This window comes from Antennarius striatus, chromosome 16 (assembly GCF_040054535.1).
Source record: "Antennarius striatus isolate MH-2024 chromosome 16, ASM4005453v1, whole genome shotgun sequence".
Lineage (NCBI taxonomy): Eukaryota > Metazoa > Chordata > Actinopteri > Lophiiformes > Antennariidae > Antennarius > Antennarius striatus.
Genome location: NC_090791.1, coordinates 6,440,732 through 6,459,404, shown reverse-complemented (window position 1 = coordinate 6,459,404; position 18,673 = coordinate 6,440,732). Strand labels below are relative to the sequence as shown.

The 18,673-nt window shown below is 41.0% G+C and overlaps 1 protein-coding gene across 2 annotated transcripts in view; it reads right to left on the bottom strand.

Annotated features, from left to right (window-relative positions):
* Nucleotides 1-1,977: 1,977 nt before the first annotated feature.
* The window catches only part of ntn1b (netrin 1b), a 38,057-nt gene continuing 21,361 nt past the window's right edge, over nucleotides 1,978-18,673 (bottom strand). For both annotated transcript variants that reach the window (XM_068336673.1, XM_068336672.1), the window contains exons 4-7: nucleotides 14,649-14,798; nucleotides 11,970-12,023; nucleotides 9,733-9,807; nucleotides 1,978-4,427 (exon numbers count right to left, since the gene is read on the bottom strand). In XM_068336673.1, the coding sequence (XP_068192774.1) occupies nucleotides 4,108-4,427; nucleotides 9,733-9,807; nucleotides 11,970-12,023; nucleotides 14,649-14,798 (599 nt within the window). In that variant the 3' untranslated portion in view covers nucleotides 1,978-4,107. The remainder of the gene's footprint in view (nucleotides 4,428-9,732; nucleotides 9,808-11,969; nucleotides 12,024-14,648; nucleotides 14,799-18,673) is intronic.

The following is an 18,673-nucleotide window of genomic DNA, read 5'->3' as shown; positions in this document are numbered from 1 at the left end:
GCTGAACATTCTGCTGACTTTATCTGATCCTCTGAAGTCGATTTGCTTTGCACTGATCTTTGATGGATTTTTGTGGGTCCGGGTGTACAAGGATCATTTAGTAAACGTCACTGCGTTGGTGCTGATATTTCCCGTTGATTAGTCTCTCAGTCTTGATGATACTGTGGTCTATCGATGGTTAAGTATTCCTAATTACAACCATAGAGAAACTGATCTTGAACTGTTGAATTTCTAGGCTTACCTTTTGATGTCTTTTTTTTTGTCGCAATCATGATATCACCAATTAACTTAGTTAACAGGTGTTTTTGAGCATTCACAACTTCCCCTGTCTCCTGTTTCCCTTTTCCCAGCTTTAAAATAAGTGTAGTTTTACAAAAATCAATGAAGCTGACAAGGTACTACTTTAGATATACTGTATTTGTACTGAAAAGATCAGACAATGAATGCATTCTGTTTTATCAAGAGCGACTTGGGATAATTATTAATAGTATACCCAGCATAACTTTACAGCCTGTATAACTGGTCAGCCCCCTTGGAATATTTTTCAGTCAGCGTTGTGGGAGCTGTATGTCAATACGTGGTCTCAAGCCTCATGGACAGATGGACTCTCATTTGGAACAGGTTCAAAATTGTATGTGTGCATGTATTTTTTTTAAACTCCCATGGGAACAAGTTAAGAGTTTTCACTGATGCCAAAACCTCCCAGCTACAACAATAACATCTGCGGTTTGGATTAGACCTGTTGGTGATATCACCCTTCTAACAATATGCCTGCATTATAGCGAGCCTATAGCGGGTTCTTATTGTCTGTGAAGTTTACAGAGGGTTTGGATCCAACATAAATGATGATCTGTGCTGCAGGACATGGTTGAAGCTCGTTGGCAGCAGCAAATGTTTTAATTTTTGCTCTTCTAACGAAAGTAAAGATTGGCTTACATCGTTATGTCTCACGCACTGTTTCCCTTGAGAGAAATCACACATTGTCCGAAGCCGTTCTCAGTTCTTGTGCGATCATCATATTAACATGAAAATGGGAATCTGTTGAAAGTAAGGTGTGTTATTTCTGTTTCACATTCACAAAAAGAAGGGTTGCTTCATGTGACGGCCCACATTACCCCTGACAGTGTGATGAATTCCCCCCTTTCCACACATTAAAATATTTTTTAAATTATATTATGCTATGAAACAATGTCCATCACCTCAACTGTAGCTGTTGATGCTTATAGAAACCACAACCTTCCTCATAATGTAAGTGGTCTGTTGAAGCACAGTTTAATTAAATGTATACATTTGACTCCTGATGTCATGACATGACTGTAAACTAATTTTGTTCTTCTCTGACATCAGTTTTCATTATTCTGTGAACCACATTCCTGGTTGTTTTGTTTTTATCATAGCTTTAAAGATGTCACTGTTTTATGGCCAATTTAAAGACAAAGCCTTTTCTGTGTGTTTTCCCCTCAGCTAAAACAATGATTTAAACAGATCATCATAAATTTCCTTCCAAGGATCACCAGTATGTCTTATTTTGCCTCATTCTGCTTGGATTTTCACCCATCATTAATATTAATGGACTTAACTAACCTTTAATTAATTCATTCCTCTTTATCATTCTAAACGTAAATGATACCAGTTTATTCCATTATATTGCCCCAGTAATAGACATTAATAAATTAATGTAATATTAATATGTTAATTTTATTTTATATGTGATTGATGTTTTTTATTAGTTACTGTAGCTGTATCCACTGTTGCTGTAAATCAGGATTAGTCGGCTCATTTTTCATTTTAGTGATATTAAAATTGTTATAGTGTTTGAATTTTGTGTTATTCAAATACTATTGGCTCCTACTGTTACACAAATATAAGTCTTTATTATGTAATTCTTAACAATGACAGCTGACAGCATGTTTTGACTGTAGAAAACATTGATGACCAACAGCAGTCACCGTAGTTTAATAGTCAGTGTCTCCCGTGTTGCTTTATTATAACAATCAGAAAAGAACTAAAAATGTGCGTCGTGGTGTTCCATTTGATTTTTTAACACAGCTTTATTTCAGATTATTATTTTTCTGTGCTATCTGGCTGTTCAATAGCTAAACATGTATCAATACTTTTCATTACAGCCTTCTACAATTCAATGCAAAAAGTAGAAAATAAAAGATCAAAAAAATATAAACCACAAACGCCACATTGTTTCATGTGTCATTAAATATATTCATTTGTGATAAACATAATATATTAGTATTACAAGACAGTACACAACCATTTCCAATGGACACTGCTGAACAACATTTACAAGCCGATGTATAGACATGAGCAGAGATAATAATTCAGATATAATATTGATGGAGAGCAGAGGTCTGTTAGCGTACCTTTCTGCAAATGCGCATCGGTACTGATGTCCTGACATTTTATTTTCAAATGCATACAGTATGATGCACCAAGTACTGAGGTGTAACCTTGTATTTATGCGTGTTTATGTTTGTGTATGATTGATACATGTGTAAACTGGGTGAGAGAATGATCCTCTGGGTGCTCACGTAAACATGAGATCTTTATCTGACATTCATTTCTTTGTCCATTTATTAAGCCTCTAGTATTTAAAACTCTGGTTAAGTTCACATGGAGACAGATCTAGACAATGTTTAAGAAAAAGTAAAAAAAAAAAAAGTAATACTATACAGCTATATAACACGTAGACAATCTGTCATGCCTTTTTTGTCTAGTACCAAGTCTTGATCATGGAATCCAGTCCTCAAAAGGTCTTTGAGGTGACGAGCATCTGACACATGGAGCTGAACACACCGTACAAGAAGCATCTGTGATATTCTATCACTCCACAGGCTATTCACCCACAACACTGAATATAAAAATTAAATGTGTACATAATTCACGATCATTGTTAGCTATCAGTCAGCTATAGTAAATAGTGAGCATGCATTATGTCAGTGGTATGAGGACTTCTTGATAGGTCTCTGACGTCAGTGGCTTCTCTTTATCGGTTCCCTCATTTGCAAATGTTTGGGACGTCCAATTTACATCGGTCCCTTACTAGCAAACATTAATCTCAGTTATTTGTCGTCATGACAACTGTCCGCCAGAGATGTCAGCCCATGTAGAACAGTCGAACAAATTCGAACTACACAGTTGTTGTTTTTTTTGCATTGTTTTCTTTCTTTTTGGATGCCATTAAAACGTGAACACATCTCATACGTTCTACGTTTGACAAGTGAGATTAAGTGCATGGTTGACACGTCTACGTCTACTAGATGCTACGGCATCATCTACTAAAAATAATGTCTATGTATGCACATATGGTTACTTTACATTGCAGAGGTCACAACCACAACAAACTGTTGATATATCAATAAGCGCTGCTTGTAATGTGACAGATGATCTTTATAGAGAACAAGCAGAGGATCATTATGGCATTTTGTTCCCACAACATAAAGTTGCTTCACTGAGGTAACTCACATATGAGCAGGGAGGTCTTGGGGGGAAAAAATCAGTTTGTCCACAGTTAGGAATAATTTCACAATATTTGACTTTCAGCTGTTGAAAAGGTTTATCCAAAGTTTAGCGGGTTACAAGAGCAACGTAGCATACATGAGTGGAGTCCCTCAGTGCCATGCAGCGTCTTTTCGTCTAGAAAAATTATCTTCACGGCACAGTGGAAAGAGATCCTCTTACAATACAAAATAGAGATACAGTAGATGCATTTCTCTTTAAAACAACTCGACGTGGGCCTGCAGAAAAGGACTGCATGATGGGGAAAATAGTCAGGATGTGACACTTTTGTAACATTAGGTGCAAACTCTGCAATTACACAACAAGACAAACCTTGAAAGATGGACAGAGACAGAACAACTGTAGAATGAGCTCCTTCACAAAGTTCCTAAAGACACTAAACTTTTTGCTCCAGTGCAGAGCAGCAGCACGCAGTCATTCCTCCTTCCCTCCTACTTTTCACCTGTCTTTCTATCTTACACGCTTCCAGTTTTTTTTTATTCATCCTCTCTTCTTCCTTGCATCCATCTCAGTGACGACATTATATCGCCTCCAACTCTCCCTCAATCTCTCCTTCTCCCTCCTCTCCAGCAACTTTTAGCACTTTCCCCTCTTGTCGCGCTGTTGGAACTTCCTCAACCGGCGGCCCCACAGATCCTTCCACGGGATGAGCAGGCTTCCCTTGTCTGCCACCACGCCGCTCTGGCCGGGAGAATCGTCGTCTGTGCCCAGGAGCAGGTACTTCCTCCCGGGTTTGATCTTTGGGCATTTGCAAGCCACATCCTTGGCGCGCACCCACAGCAGCTGGTCACCACGGCGGATACGGTGCTCTCCTTGTTTGTACACCGAAATGATGTTGACAGTGAACTTCCACCACTCGCCTGCCTTGTCTCCTTTTAGGACATGCACTTGGACGGCTGGTGGAGTAGAAGAGGAAAGGAAGGGTTAAAACAGCAGCACAAACGTGTGACTCAGGCTACCGATGACTGATTGCCAAATAGAGGTACACTGTGTCCCTCAGGTCTTTGAGGTGGGATCACAATGCCTAAATGCTCTGTACTGAGCAATGAAACACCAAAGAGGTCTTACTTTATGTATGTTTGCTTTTCAGCTTGTTCTCGGTTCACACAGTAGACTGTTAAAGAGAGCACTCCTACAACACAACACAACACAACTCAACACACAACAAGGTAATCAACTGAAGAGCCAATTCAAAAGCCAATCCAGCCAGCAGGAACCGACAGCAGCAGACTGAAACATCCACTCTAAACTATGGAAAATAGCCCCGTTTGATTAAATGGACGTATACTTGAATAAACTTGCAATGCTAATCCAGAGGTTTAGTGGTTGTTCTTGCATGTTTACATATCATAGAGGACTGGAGTATGCAGTGATTCATCTGTTATATAGGTATGAGTTCTGTAAGTGTCCCCGATGATGGCCATGTTATCTTTCTATAATAATGTTCTGAGTCTCAATAGGATCTAAACCACACACCTTTGTTACAGATGTACGGTTAGACAAACACAGTGGTGTATTATACGAAGTCAGTGATGGATTCTTGTAATCATCTAACATGCTGTGTAGTTCATCAACAATCAAAGTTGTAAACTGTAACACCTTTTAAAAGGTTTGGCATCTCTCTGAGGCTGCAGGCCGACGCCAACAACAATAACAACAACATTGTGTAAACAGTCCAATAAAACCCGTTGCATTTCACTTGTCTCTTCTCTCATCTGTTACCGATGAGCTTTCCGCGTGATGACAAGCATTCTTCATATTAACAGTTCCCGAAGTGTCCCTGTGTGACCACAAAGGTTTCCTGGTGGAGAACATCTGCAACAAAGGTTTCCCTGGGAGATGCTGAGAAACACTGCAGGCTGACGTTGAGGAGCGGGGCGTAGATGTTTGCTTGTCTTTTGCAAAAAAAATATATTTACCTCCACTAAAGACGTTGTGTTTTTGCCGTCTGATTGTCTTCTTTCTGTTGACGGGATCACATAAAAACCTCTTTGATGCGATTTTATGAAATGTGATGAGAAAGTTTGGCAAATGATCTGGATGAAGGAGTAGATTCAGTAATTTGTTTTCTACTTTTTGGACCATTTTAATCAATAACACAGAAAATATTTGACGGATTACGAAACTAGGTTGAATGCCACGGAGGAAATTGTTAAATCTTGGAGTGGATCTTCTTGAATTCACTTCCTTCACAACTGCTAGACAGAACTTTGTTTTTCTTCTGCATGAAGTTGACAGACTTCCATGTAATTGGGTGGAGGCCTTCATTTTGTCACACATGTCTTGTTGGAATTTAAATTAGTATTTAATTAAATGGAACAATTGAAACATGGTTGAGGTTTGAGCTTTACCGCACGCCCTTCTAAGTTAATGTCCAAGACGCTCATCTCTTTGTTTTTAATGTTCAAATTAGGAAAACTGATCAACTGGATATGAATTATTTATGAATCTCTTTTTTCATTTTTTGTACTCACACACACACATACACACACACACACACACACGCTATTGTACACTACGGAAACGTATATTTTAATTCCAGGAAATGAGTCCTCTTCCCTGCATCACTTCTCCCTCAGACGCAGCAGTTATTACTTCATCTCTGCTGAGAGACAAACAGCTGAACGGCGATGCAGCTAATCTCTGCTTTAAGTGCTTCACCTCACGGGTTTTAGCTGGGAATGTGTTATTAACAGTGAAGAGTGTGTGGGGGGAATTCACTAACAATGTGAGAATTAATCAAATCCGGAGATGACTGAATGAGATGATGGGAAATATTTACATCGTTAGTCAGATAAGCATGATAACATGTCTGGTATTTACAATTTATCTCATCTGCAATTTATCTAATCTTTATCAGCTAATTATTTTGGTTTTACAAGAGTGGAACGCTTGCAAGTCAACAAAATATCTTTATAACAGCTGTGCCCAGGATCTTCCTCCACTTTTTAATGCAAGTATGGATGACAGATAGCATTTCTTCGCCTCCTGTGACTGAACGCGATCCCTTTCGTTCTTCATCACTCATCCTGCAGCTCAGAATGAAGCGGCGCAGAGGAGAGGGGTGTTATTTGTGTCGGTGCGTGGTGTGAGCAAATTGCACACATTTTCAGAAGAAAGAAGGTTTGTTGGGCTGAGGAGAGCGAGCTCTCACAGCCTGGGCCATTCAGCGCAGCCCTCTCCTTCATCCAGACACATAAAGGGTGTGTGAGGGGTTTGGGGGTGGTGGGTGGACGAAGGGCCACTATTTGTCTTCCCAGACAGGAAAAAAAAAAGTTTCAGGAGAGTCGGGATGTGTTTCCGACCTCATGAGCTGTACAGGTTCTGCTCCCAGAACCCCATCCAACTCCCTCAGCGTGAGAATCCAAGAGAGATAGCGCTCTCCGCTCCGGGCCAAGGAGGAGACTTTTGGTTACAGCATCCAGGCTCGGTGTCTCTGTCGGTGTCTGTCTCTCTTTCTTTCTCTCTTACTTGATTTCTTTCTTTCTTTCTTTCCTTCTCAAGAGTGATCCCAGTCCGTGCGGTGTAGTTAAACACATTCAAAATCCACGTGCATCTAAATAGACATCACTGACAGACTGGGATCACAGGGCAAAACAATGTTTGACAAAGTAGTGCATGCTGACTGTGTTGAGAGTGAGAAGAGATAAGTCTGAGATGATCCTGCGCTGCACAATAGCTGCCAGCCGAGCCTCCCTCCCAGACTTCACACTGGGTTTATCTTCTTAGGGCGGTCTGCTGCAGCTTGACTCTGCATGCCTCCGACAAGCGAGGGCTAATGAAATTAGAGCTTGCTTAATTACCACACTGAGGTCGCTGTCCCCTCTGGTTATCGGCTGAGTAAATGATCACGGCCGTTACCCTCGGGTGAGCACAGAGAGGGGCAACTCTGGAGGCTGGTGGCCTCAGCCTTTGAGCGCTATCCCAGAGCGTCAGTAAACATGCGTCCCTTTGATTCATTGTCCTCCTGGTGGCAGGGAGAGGGAGGGTGCGTGTGTGCAGAGGCGGGTGTCAGGCGAGAATATAATCCCTTTGTGTCCGCCGTCTCCGTAGTTACCCCAGTGATGAAAAACAAAAATTGAATAAACAAAACATATTTCTTTCTCTCCGGGGTGGCAATCCGTCACCGTCTGCCTAATTTACCACCTGTTTGTGCCCCGAGGAATGCTGTGCTCCGGCAGAGCGCACAACTGTGTTTAAACAGAGGGCCCCTTCCCGTGACCCCTGGGGGGGGCCTGCACCACCACTCACACATGGGGGGCTGTGGCCCCCAAAAGAACAGAGTAGACACTCTGAAGCCCCGCTAAAGCAGGAAGACAGGCCTAAGAAATGAGTTTTACAGAGGAAAAGGGAATGCATGCTAAGCAATAACGCCTGCCATAGAGCCTCAGCACGGTTCAGGCAGAATCATCTGCTTCCAGAACGTTCGGAGGAACTTCAGAGAAAACCAACAGGAGCCGCCGCTCTGCTTGAATCAGCCTCTCTGATTTATAGATTCAAGGCCTGCTTCAGCTCTGATGCTTAAGATTTAAATCAGTGGAAATATGAATAATGGCTGCTTTTGGCTTCCGCACAAAATGAAACAAATGGCCTGAATTACTGACTGCTTAACTGCAAGAGGGAGTAAAATATGCAGTTTGAAGTGCATAAAGCGTTTTTTTTTCCTCATGACGTCTCACCGACAAGGATTTTTGAAAAAGAGACGAGTTAATTATCTCTTGCATGAACTGAATATTATACCGATGATACTTTACTATAACTGGTCAACGCACACATTTAAATGAATGCGTCCAAGAGTAGCAGGCTCGTGTTCATTTCCAGAAGCACATTTTGCTGCGTTCAGTGGGAACATGCCTGTGTGAGAGGAGAATGCATCGTGGATGTGCCTCAAAAAAGGGATTGTTGTGTGTGTTTTATAGCTGTGGATCCATCAATAGCAGACAAAATATCAGTGTGATGATTTATGATTCAAAGAGTGACTTCAACCATTCCTGTGGTAGAAAAAGGTTGAGATAGATAGTGAGATAGATCAATTATCAATGCATCAAAAATCCCTCTTGTTCCAGGTTGTTGATTTATGTTGTTTTTCCCCTTCATTCTGAATGTTTTCATGATTAAATCCATCATATCAAACATGTTTATTTACCTGTACAATGACTCTTAGAGGAACTTCAGCTGTAACACTTGTGCCGTTGCTTCAGTGACAACATAATGAGATGACTGTGTGTGCTTTGGCTTCTCTTATCAGTTTAGGATTTGCTCGAGAACATGTTTTGTCTAATTGTCTCAAGTTGGTTGTGTTGACAAACTCCTCGTCAAACACTTCCTGTTCTATGGTGTCCAAAGAGGCTCAAGTCCAACATACATTTTGAACTGTGTTTTGATTGGCCACAGAGGAAAATACTCCATCCATCTACACAGGTAGTGGGCCTCTGTCTGTTCTATGTCTGTTAGCTCTCTTGTCCGTAAATAGATGATAAGATTGAAGTCTGTGTGTTAAATCTGCTTCTCAAGCAAGCGTCTATTAGTTCACGTAGCAGAATGTGTGGAAACGAGGGAACAACTAGAATTGTTCCGCAAACAATCTGACTTTCAGCACCCCTAAATGCTCATGTTCAACAGCTGTGACTGACACGTATGCAAAGCACTAAATAACTTATGGAAAGCTCCATCCATGGTTTGCTTTCATGACAGACACACATGAAGTAGATAAACAGGACAACAACACATGTTGTGTTAATGTGTTAATGGCATCATGGTGTCATCAGTGCATCCATTACAGCATAACGGATGCATTAAAGTAATGACCGTTAAAAATTATATTTTATATATACATGATCCCAATAGGGCATGGGTTTTATTTTACTTTTTTGACTCAATATACTTCCAGTGTTTGACCTACATTTCTATTGTCATAAAGCTGCATAAGCATCTGAAAGGGAGTTGATTCACACTACTTTTAAGTCCCTGACGGATTTGGTCTTGGTTTCATACCCCTAGATACCAGCTATGTTGATTAAATCACCTGTTTTGAGACGGATCTGTCATCATCTCAGGATACATAAGTGAGCCATCACAGCAACACTGAGAGCAGCACCGCGCCGTGGATTGGCTTGACTTTGGATCTGATTGAGACATCTGACCTCCTGACTGCTGGCTGACATCTGGCAGCACACATTTCTACATATTGGACTCACTCACCGTAGTCTTTTTTACAGTACTTCTTCATGGTGATCTTCATCTTCCCCTTGGAGGCCTTACAGTGAGATTCACAGTCTGGTGGAAAGAGGTGAAGAGCGATGATTAAAAGTCAAAGAGCAACATCAGATCAGATTCAAACAGGATGGGCTTGAAATTTGCTCCCTTGTGACACAATGTGCCCTCAGGGTCTCTAAGATGCCTTCAAAGTACCACTGTGAAACAGATTATGGCTTATACAGATCCTCCTATGTCTGTCAGCTTTTCCACCCCAGTCTGCTCCCTTGTCAGTGTGTCTTGGCATGCATTGGGAAGGCAACAGAGGTCACGCTTGCACAAAAGAGGGTCACAGGATGAAATTCGCTGGGACCTTTAGCAGCATCTGAGCCTCATAAGGCCAGAGAGTGAATACTCTAACAATCGCTGAGGGTAAAAGTTCTGTTGTCCCCGGAGAGAGGGGCTCACAGACTTGTGATTAATGCCTTAGAGGTATCCTTTACACCAGTATATGTGCACTTAGGTTAGGCTGCCAAAGGGCTTTATTGATGGCCACTGCTGTGGCGCTGTCGCTGTGCCAGGTACCTTTTGTAATGAGGAAGCTGGTGGTGGGACCAGAGGCTGAACCAAAAATTGAAATCATTTGTTCCCTCCACTTTCCACTGACTGACACAAATTGCAACCAGATCATGTCCGAGTGTTGCCCCCCCTCCCCCCCCAATGCACTCCACCTCTCCCAGAGCAATAAGCCTTGTGCTCTTTTTTGAGGGGGTGGGAAAGCTGGCCGGGCAGTGTGAAGAGAAAGGAGAGGAGTTGAGAGAGAGAGAGGGAACCTTTCAGCTCGCCTGAATATGGACAAACTTCATTATTTCTTCCAGCCCTCTGTCCAGTCTTCCCCTTTCTTCCCCATTATACTCCGTGTGAATGAGGTTGCCTGGGTAATGATTGGGGAAGAAAAAAACGTACCCCTCCTCCCTCTCTCAGTCAAAAAAATGCAATTTGGGAAGTAGGATGAGGATCGAATTCATGTATGTAGAGAAAGCATTTCTGGTGGAATGTGGCGCTGCTTTCTGGGGTGGCCGGAGAAATAAGAAAAGAGGAAATCCTAAAGTAAATGAATTTGACTAGTCCATATCGAGCGTGCCTGATTTCTATGTAAATGAAGTGCTAAGGCCGGGGGGGGGGGGCCTCTTTATCTCCCGCTGGCCCTTGGGGGCCTTTATCATACTTCCCTTTGATAGCTGACGTTACCCATTAGCCCCCTTAGCGCGGTTGCTGCACTGGGCCATTACACCCGCAGCGCTCATTAAGGTCCAATCTCCCACTGTGAGGACAAACACCCCCTTTGTGTGTCTTTGCAGAAGCGCCACGTTCATCTGTGGGGTCCCTGGGGACCACACTGTTCCTAATTTGGAGGGTGGTGACTGTGTGGAGTTTCTGACAGGAATCCAAACTCCACACAGCCTCGGAGGTGACTATAGTAGGAAGTGGGAGTCACAACGAAGCTGAATGAAGCCGGTGGCGCCACTCTCCTGAGACACTGATCGATGGTCAGAGGTAAACCCAGCGTGTTTGAGCAAACGTCCATCGCTGTAAAAATCTGATTGATATACTATGATTTTGATTCTATACTTGAACAACTGGGGCAACAGGTTTCAAAGCTGTTTGCTCGTGGCTGATTTATTACAAGCCCCCCTCCCCAATCAGCACAGGACAGACAGAAACTAAACCAAAACCACAGATAAATATTTTTGCACATCATCCAATGTCAGCAGCTCGACATGGAGACCCCAGAGAGAGCTCATGAACAATGGGTCGGGCAGGTCTTTGCTGTCGGCACAGCCGGCCTTGATTGATATACAAACTGGTGCAAATGAAGCATGTAATCAGATTAGGGCTGAAACCCTGGGGAGGCTGCTGGGCAGGCTGGGAATACAAACAGCGGGGCCACAGGGAGCACTGGCAGAATATCTGGAGTTTAGATCAGTGGCAGTCAGACCTCACTGAGTTCTGTGCAATTCAGAATGAGGCACGATGATGAACAACATACATGTGCTATACAAGCATGTTTAATTACATGTATGAAGGTGCGGTGACTTTAGTTTAGTTGTACACTGAAATCAAGCACACAATGATGTAATACAAATAAACAGAAACAGAACAACTATGTTTTTTTTAATCAAAGACACATTTGGTTGAGTTGAATGTTTTTATAAAATTATAGAATGTACTGCATCACTCACCTGAAGGTTCCTCATAACTGCTGTATGTTGCTGTTGGAGATGCGACTGGGATCTCTGTGAAAGCAAAATGTTTATTTATTTATTAGATTATATTATATTAGATTATTCAAATTGTAACCAGCAGGGGATTAAACTTCACTAAATATTTATATCATTATTTCTATTAAAACCCAAGGATATTATAACAAAAAAATAAATTAAATATTGAAATATAACTGAAATATATTTAAATCTTCCTCCTTTCCAGCTAAATCAAATAAATCCTCTTCCAGCAAGTTCACAAGTTGTGGATCGTGGTCAAACAACTCTGACTTTCCACAATCGATTTCATCAGAAAGCCAACCCCAACAACACAGTGGATCGTTGGTGTGTCCACGTCCCCCCAGACAGCTGTTATCTCAGCCACTTGATGCTCCCAGCTCAAACAGACAGCGACCCATCTCTGTTTCTGTGAGGCGTTGGCATTTATTGCCGAGAGCCTGGAATCTGTAGCCGGCAGATACGGCCAATAAACATATCAGCCATCATTCCCTTGGACTCGTTCTGGGGATTTATTGTGAGATCAACTGTTAACGGCATTGAAGGCACACAAGGCCATGTTAGGCAAGCTAATGGACTGTTTATCCAGGCTCTGGTTTAAACAGGTCTGCACAAAACGTCTTAAAACAGAACATAACAGGGGCTTAAGTAATAACTGCATACACCACAAGCGTGTTCTCTTGTCCATTTTAGGTCTTGTGCCAAAGCACCATTATCATCATTATCACCTACAATTACTCTTAGGACTGGATGTACTGTCTTAAATCTGCATCACGGATTTTTACATCAATAAAACTTTGATCACTGGCGTCACTCTATTATCCAAATTTAAGCCATCTTGACAGCGTTCGACTTTGGGGAAACAGCTAGTAAAGTAAGGGCACTGTGTCGCACACCTAACAATTGTGTTATCACTTAGCTTGCTTCTACAGTGGGACACCAAACTACTTTATAACCAAATATTTGAGAAAATGAGCATCCTCAACCTATTATGTGTTCGTTTGGTTTCTAGGTTCTATACATCTGCTATAATTCATTCAAAACTTGTGGTGCAGCTTGACCAGAAATTTTAATCTACAGTATTCTCCGCACTATAAGGCGCACTGGATTATAAGGCGCACCTTCAATGGATGGCCTATTTTAAAATGTTTTCATATACAAGGCACTCTGGATTATAAGGCGCACTGTCAGTTTTTGAGAAAATTAAAGGCTTTTAGGTGCGCCTTATAGTGCGGAAAATACTGTACATGTATTGGCCTATTAGCTAGCACTGTATTAATGTAGTTGAGTAAAGATAACAGTAGAAAAAATCATTTTACTGCAAATAATGGCATGGACAGCTTCTCCTTTTGTCCTCTGCTAGATTGTTTTCTAGCCTTACCACCTTCAAATTTGTTGGACTTTTGGATATTTTGTGTGTTTCCTGGCTTTTGCATGTCGAATTAAACTATGAATGAGAACTTCTCTAGTGTTCTCCATGTATGTCCTAACCTCACTTTTAAGTATTTCGATTGTATTTCTCAGTTGGTCGGTGTTAAAATCACTTTTTATTTAACATTTTTTAAATTAAAGAGCTCTTTTGTTAAGCATGTAGTACCAACACAATATACAAAGTATTTAAATAGTTCATGTGCAACAATTTCTGCTGTTAAAAAAGCAGACATCACCATGCAGATACTGTATGTAAATAAAGCTCTTCTCCATAACCAGTGAAAATGAAAGCGAGTGATGCTGAAAAAATGCTGGCAGAGCTAAACTGATAAAAAACAGACATGATCTGAAATATACATAACATGAAACATATAAATTTTATTCATTTTAAAAGTCTTTCATTTTTAAATGTGTTTCATTTTTCAGTGCAACTTTATTAGGTGACAAATATTTTTCCTTTTTTAAAAAAAAAAAAAATCAAACTGCTTCAATGCCATGCTTTCTCAGCTCATGTTTTGTTTTCAATGCCAAATTTTACTTTCAGAGCCAAAAGTCACTCACAGTTCCTGACATAAATCTCAAGCTTGAGTTTATTCTATGGAAATATGGCAGCGGGTGAGCACTGAACGGGTCAATCCCCAAGCAGTCAGGACCTCTAAAGACTTTGCTGCTGTGGTTTGAGTTGAGTTATTGAATTCTGAGTGAACTTACAGTTCGTCCTGGAAGCCGCCAAGTCTAAATTAAGCAAAGTCATGCAAACATTTTGTTTTTGCCAAAAGCGAACATTAGAACATAGCTTTTTTAATGAACAATTGAACGTAACATTTTCACTTGCCTATCTGTTCTGACAGTTTTATTGATCACTGAGAGAACGGTGACATGGAGTTCAATGTAAGAGAGAAAAAAAAAAAGAACCCTTTCATATGGAGAACTATTTTTTGAACTTTTACTGTGACTGAGCTTGTAACATTGGGTGTAGCTTAATTGTGGTGAAGCTTCATTTAATGTGGAGTAACTGGTAGCTTAGTTTATTACACTTTCCAAGTAGACTGCCAACGCTGGATGAGACAAACTGTAGCCAAACAGAAGATTATACATGAGCTGAAGGGCTTTTTCCTCGGCGGCATGATTGTTTTCTTCAACACGACCTATTAGAACTAATATTTACGTATTTATTTCAACTGCTGTGTTGTTAGTTGTTAGCCTTACTGATGCAGGGGGCAATGGGGGAGCGGCTCTGCTGGTAGCCCTTGGCGCAGCGGTTACAGGTGATCCCCGTCACCCCGTCCTTGCAGGGGCATTGACCGGTTGTCTGGTTACACGTCTTTCCTGCTGCTCCTACTGGATGACAGTCACAAGCTGTGGAGAGAAAGAAGAAAAGCCATTGTAATCAAACTTGGGCATATCAGAACTAACAACTTGTGATTTGAAAAATGAGTATATTAAAAGTAATGTCACCTTTAAAATGACTGCAGTATTTTCCTGGTCTGTCCTATGCTGCTGACTCTACATATTACATATAATAAAGTATATATTACAGCGACATTCCCACTGAGTGTTTTCCTTCCAGACCATCAGGGATGGCGGACTGGGCCTTGCACCAAATAAAACCTCAATCAAATTACACTGCTCCCCTCCACCCCATAATGATCATAGGATTCTTCATTAGCTCTACTCTGGAAGGCACCAAGAAGATGAAATGAGTTGATTAATTACAAAATTTCACTCCCTCTGCATAGTGTTGGTCTACTATGTGTATGATCGTATGAGAGCAGGCTTTGTGTCCGATGTGATCAGGCGGGCCGTGTGCTCTTCAGATTGAGTTTCCAATGTAAAGCCTTTTGGCAAAGACTTTCTCAGAAATACTGCTTGAATAGTGTTCCCCATTAATGGAGGAGTGGAACACACTTCAAAGTCTATTTAAACCGTTAGTTTAAAGCTAAATGTGAGAAATTCATTCAATTCTCTCTCTTTTTCTGTGAGTGTGTGTGTGTGTGTGTGTGTTTGTGTGTGTGTGCATGCACGCGCGCGCACCCTTGCCAAACGTTTACCATAAAGCCAGTGTTTGAAGCGAGGCCCAGCCTCACTATTAGCCCTTCCTCTGCTATGTGTACCAGCAGTCATTCAACATTTACTTGCAGCGTACAGAGAAGGCTGAAGTTTAGTATTATTGGAGTTTCATGAACATTTTCACCAAATGTATTCTTTTATATATATAATTGTTTTGGAAAGGGTTAAAAAACAATATTTTTTTCTTCTTCCATTGATTTGTTGTGGTATTGGTTGAAATCTAGTCAGAAGTTAAGTTCTTTTGACAGTTAAACACAAGTATGATCTTTACATTACTTTTACATTACTACTGTAATGTGTTGATTTACTAAAAATTGAATTAAAAACAAAATAAAGTCAAACATTTTAATGTTTCTAAAGTCACCATCAAAAGATTTCACTAACATGATTTCATTTTGGGACCATTAAACTATTTAATAAACAAATCCAACAATTACCCACTCACCCCCATGAACAAACAGTAATAAAAAGGAAGTTAAATCATTTGTAAATGATTGTTTTTCTTATTTTATTGTTAACAAAGTGGTGCTTAGCATTTAAAATATCAAACTACCAACATACATACATATATAATATATTTAGACTGAAGCCTCTATCAGATCCATCCCACAGAGGGACTGAAAACCTCCTGGGAGAAATATCCATACTTAGAACAATACTTTACCAAGTAGGCATACTGTATGTAGTGCACTACATTCCATGCTACATGTTTCATGAAGGACAATCTTTTTAAGAATAAAATGTATAAATCCTTTAAGACCATTTCCCAGAAGCCCTAGAATTTGTAGGTCTGTAACTAGATCATTTCTCTGATGCAATTCCCTTCAGAGATTAATAAAATATTTCCGATTCTGATTCAGAAATAATAGCAGGGTGAAATGAATTTTGTACAGCTAAGATGCCAGAAAAATAAGAGGGTGTTGGTGAATTATGTAGATATGAGGAGAGCTGTGGAGAGGAATTTCCGTAGCAGCTAACAAAGTAGCCTGTATAACATTAAATCAAAAGGTTCCTCTTGTGGCAATTCATGGAGCCAAAGCTGACTTTTATCAGACTCAAAAAATATAAATTTAGATTAAGATGGAGGATTTGAGATTTTTCAACTAACTAACTGGTACATAGTCTATTTCTGATTTGAACAGTGGTAATCTTCCCATCTGACTCTTGACAAAAAGCAAAAGTGCTAACTTTTCCCAAACATTAAACTTGTCCTTTAGGAAAGCTGGATTTGTTTTCTGTTACGTGTCATCAAATTCATTTTCTACCCAATAAAATCTCGAATGCTATTTTTTTTTCCTCGAAGCTTCTAATAACATGTAGACTGGTGGAATCTCATATGACTGGAATCTCAAAAGTCCCCGAACGCCAATACAAACCGGACACATTAATTAATTTCCTGCAGTGTTTGTGATGTGTGTGTGTGTGTGTGTGTGTGTGTGTGTAATGGTAGTAGTGGGGGTAGTGGTGGTGGGTGGGTGGGGGAGGCTGCGGAATTGAATGGTCGCTGAGGGGTTTGGAAGAGTGCTGTGAAGTGAACCGTGTACCAGCTCCATCTCTGTGGACTCTGTCTAGTTTAATGCTTATACTGCCAAACTTATGTGAAAAAAAAAAAAATCTGTTTGGGGAGGTGTGTGTGTGTGCGTGGGGGGGTGGGGGTGCACTGTGGTTCTCCAAGAGCCATGTTTACACTGCACTTGATGAGGGGTGAAGTTGTTAATCTGGGAAATAAAGCATGAGGCATTCCACGCTGCCGCTGGAGACGTAAACTCCATACAGCACCGGGTAATTTCTCACTAAACCTCTAACTATTAGGCACATCACTGAAATGACATTTTGTTGAGAGGTGGTGTATTGGAGGGGGTGGGGGGTGGAGGTAGGGGCGGCGGTAGGAAAGCAGACTTCCTTGTGACTGTGTTGGCACAGCGCTGTATTTCCTGTCCAACAACAGCAGAGTGGGATGGTTGGCTGATTTCAACAATAAATAAATTCTAACTGATGTCACATGGCTCTGATTCTGTCACAGACAGCAATCAGGCTGTTTGGGTTTGATCCCACAGCACCGGTCCTTAACAGTTCAGGTTTCTGATACAGCTTTTTTTTTTGCAAAGTGGGAACCTCCGTAACTCAAACCATCTCCACGTTCTTTACCCGAAACTTTATTGCTCTCAAATTTAAGCTCGTAAAATGTACAATCTTCCAGAGTGAAACAATGCTGCAGACAACAATTTGCCAATTTTAACTGAGTGCAGATGATCAGTTTTGATTGTGATCAGCACAACACGGCCACATGCCATAAATCAATCCCAGGTCTCTGACATTAAAAGCAATTGAAAACACTTTTTTGGGCTTCGGTGCTAAAGCCTGTTGTTTGGTTTCATGCGAGTTGAATGAGTCAGACTGAATTAGATGGAGAGTACTGCTCTGTGCTTCACTCTATTTGCCGGCAGGATCACCATATGTCAGCGGTCTGTTATTAGTATGTGGTAAGAAATTAAAATGTGAATGTAAAATTGCATCCGGTGTTTTGTCGAAGCAGCGCAATTAAATTTTCTGAGTACAAACAACAACAAAATATCTCACATTAAAACTAATTGTAGTATGGATATGACCAAGTATTCTGTGCATATTATGGGATTTTTTGCTGGTGAGCGTGACTGAGTGACAGCAGCTTATTTACTCAGGATGTCTTTTTTTTTCTCCTTGAGGAGCTACGAGACAGAAGGAGCTCAGCTTTTGTTCTCTTCACACATTAATCCTTGGCTTTAAAACCTGATGCATGGGCTCACACCTGTGTGTGTGTGTGGTGTGTGTATGTATATGTGTGTGTGTGCCTGTGTGTGTGTGTGTGGCTTTTTTTTTGTACCGATGCTGCAAGCATTAATAGGGCAGAAGGGCGATTAGCGAGATGTTTCCACGCCTCTGGTCGATGGATCCGCTCACACCTCGGTTGTGTTTGTTATGTTTGTGTAGTCAGGGATCCACATGACCCCAAATAGCTTTGGAGCTTCAAGGGTCAGTTCTCAGACTCCAGGACAGGTGTGCACTTTTTCTCCAAGGGTTTTTAAAGAATTCCTGTAATACCTGAAGTGTGAAACACCGAACAAAGAAGTAGGAAAAAAGCTTCACCAAAGTGAACTTTATCATACTTTTTCATGACAGAATAA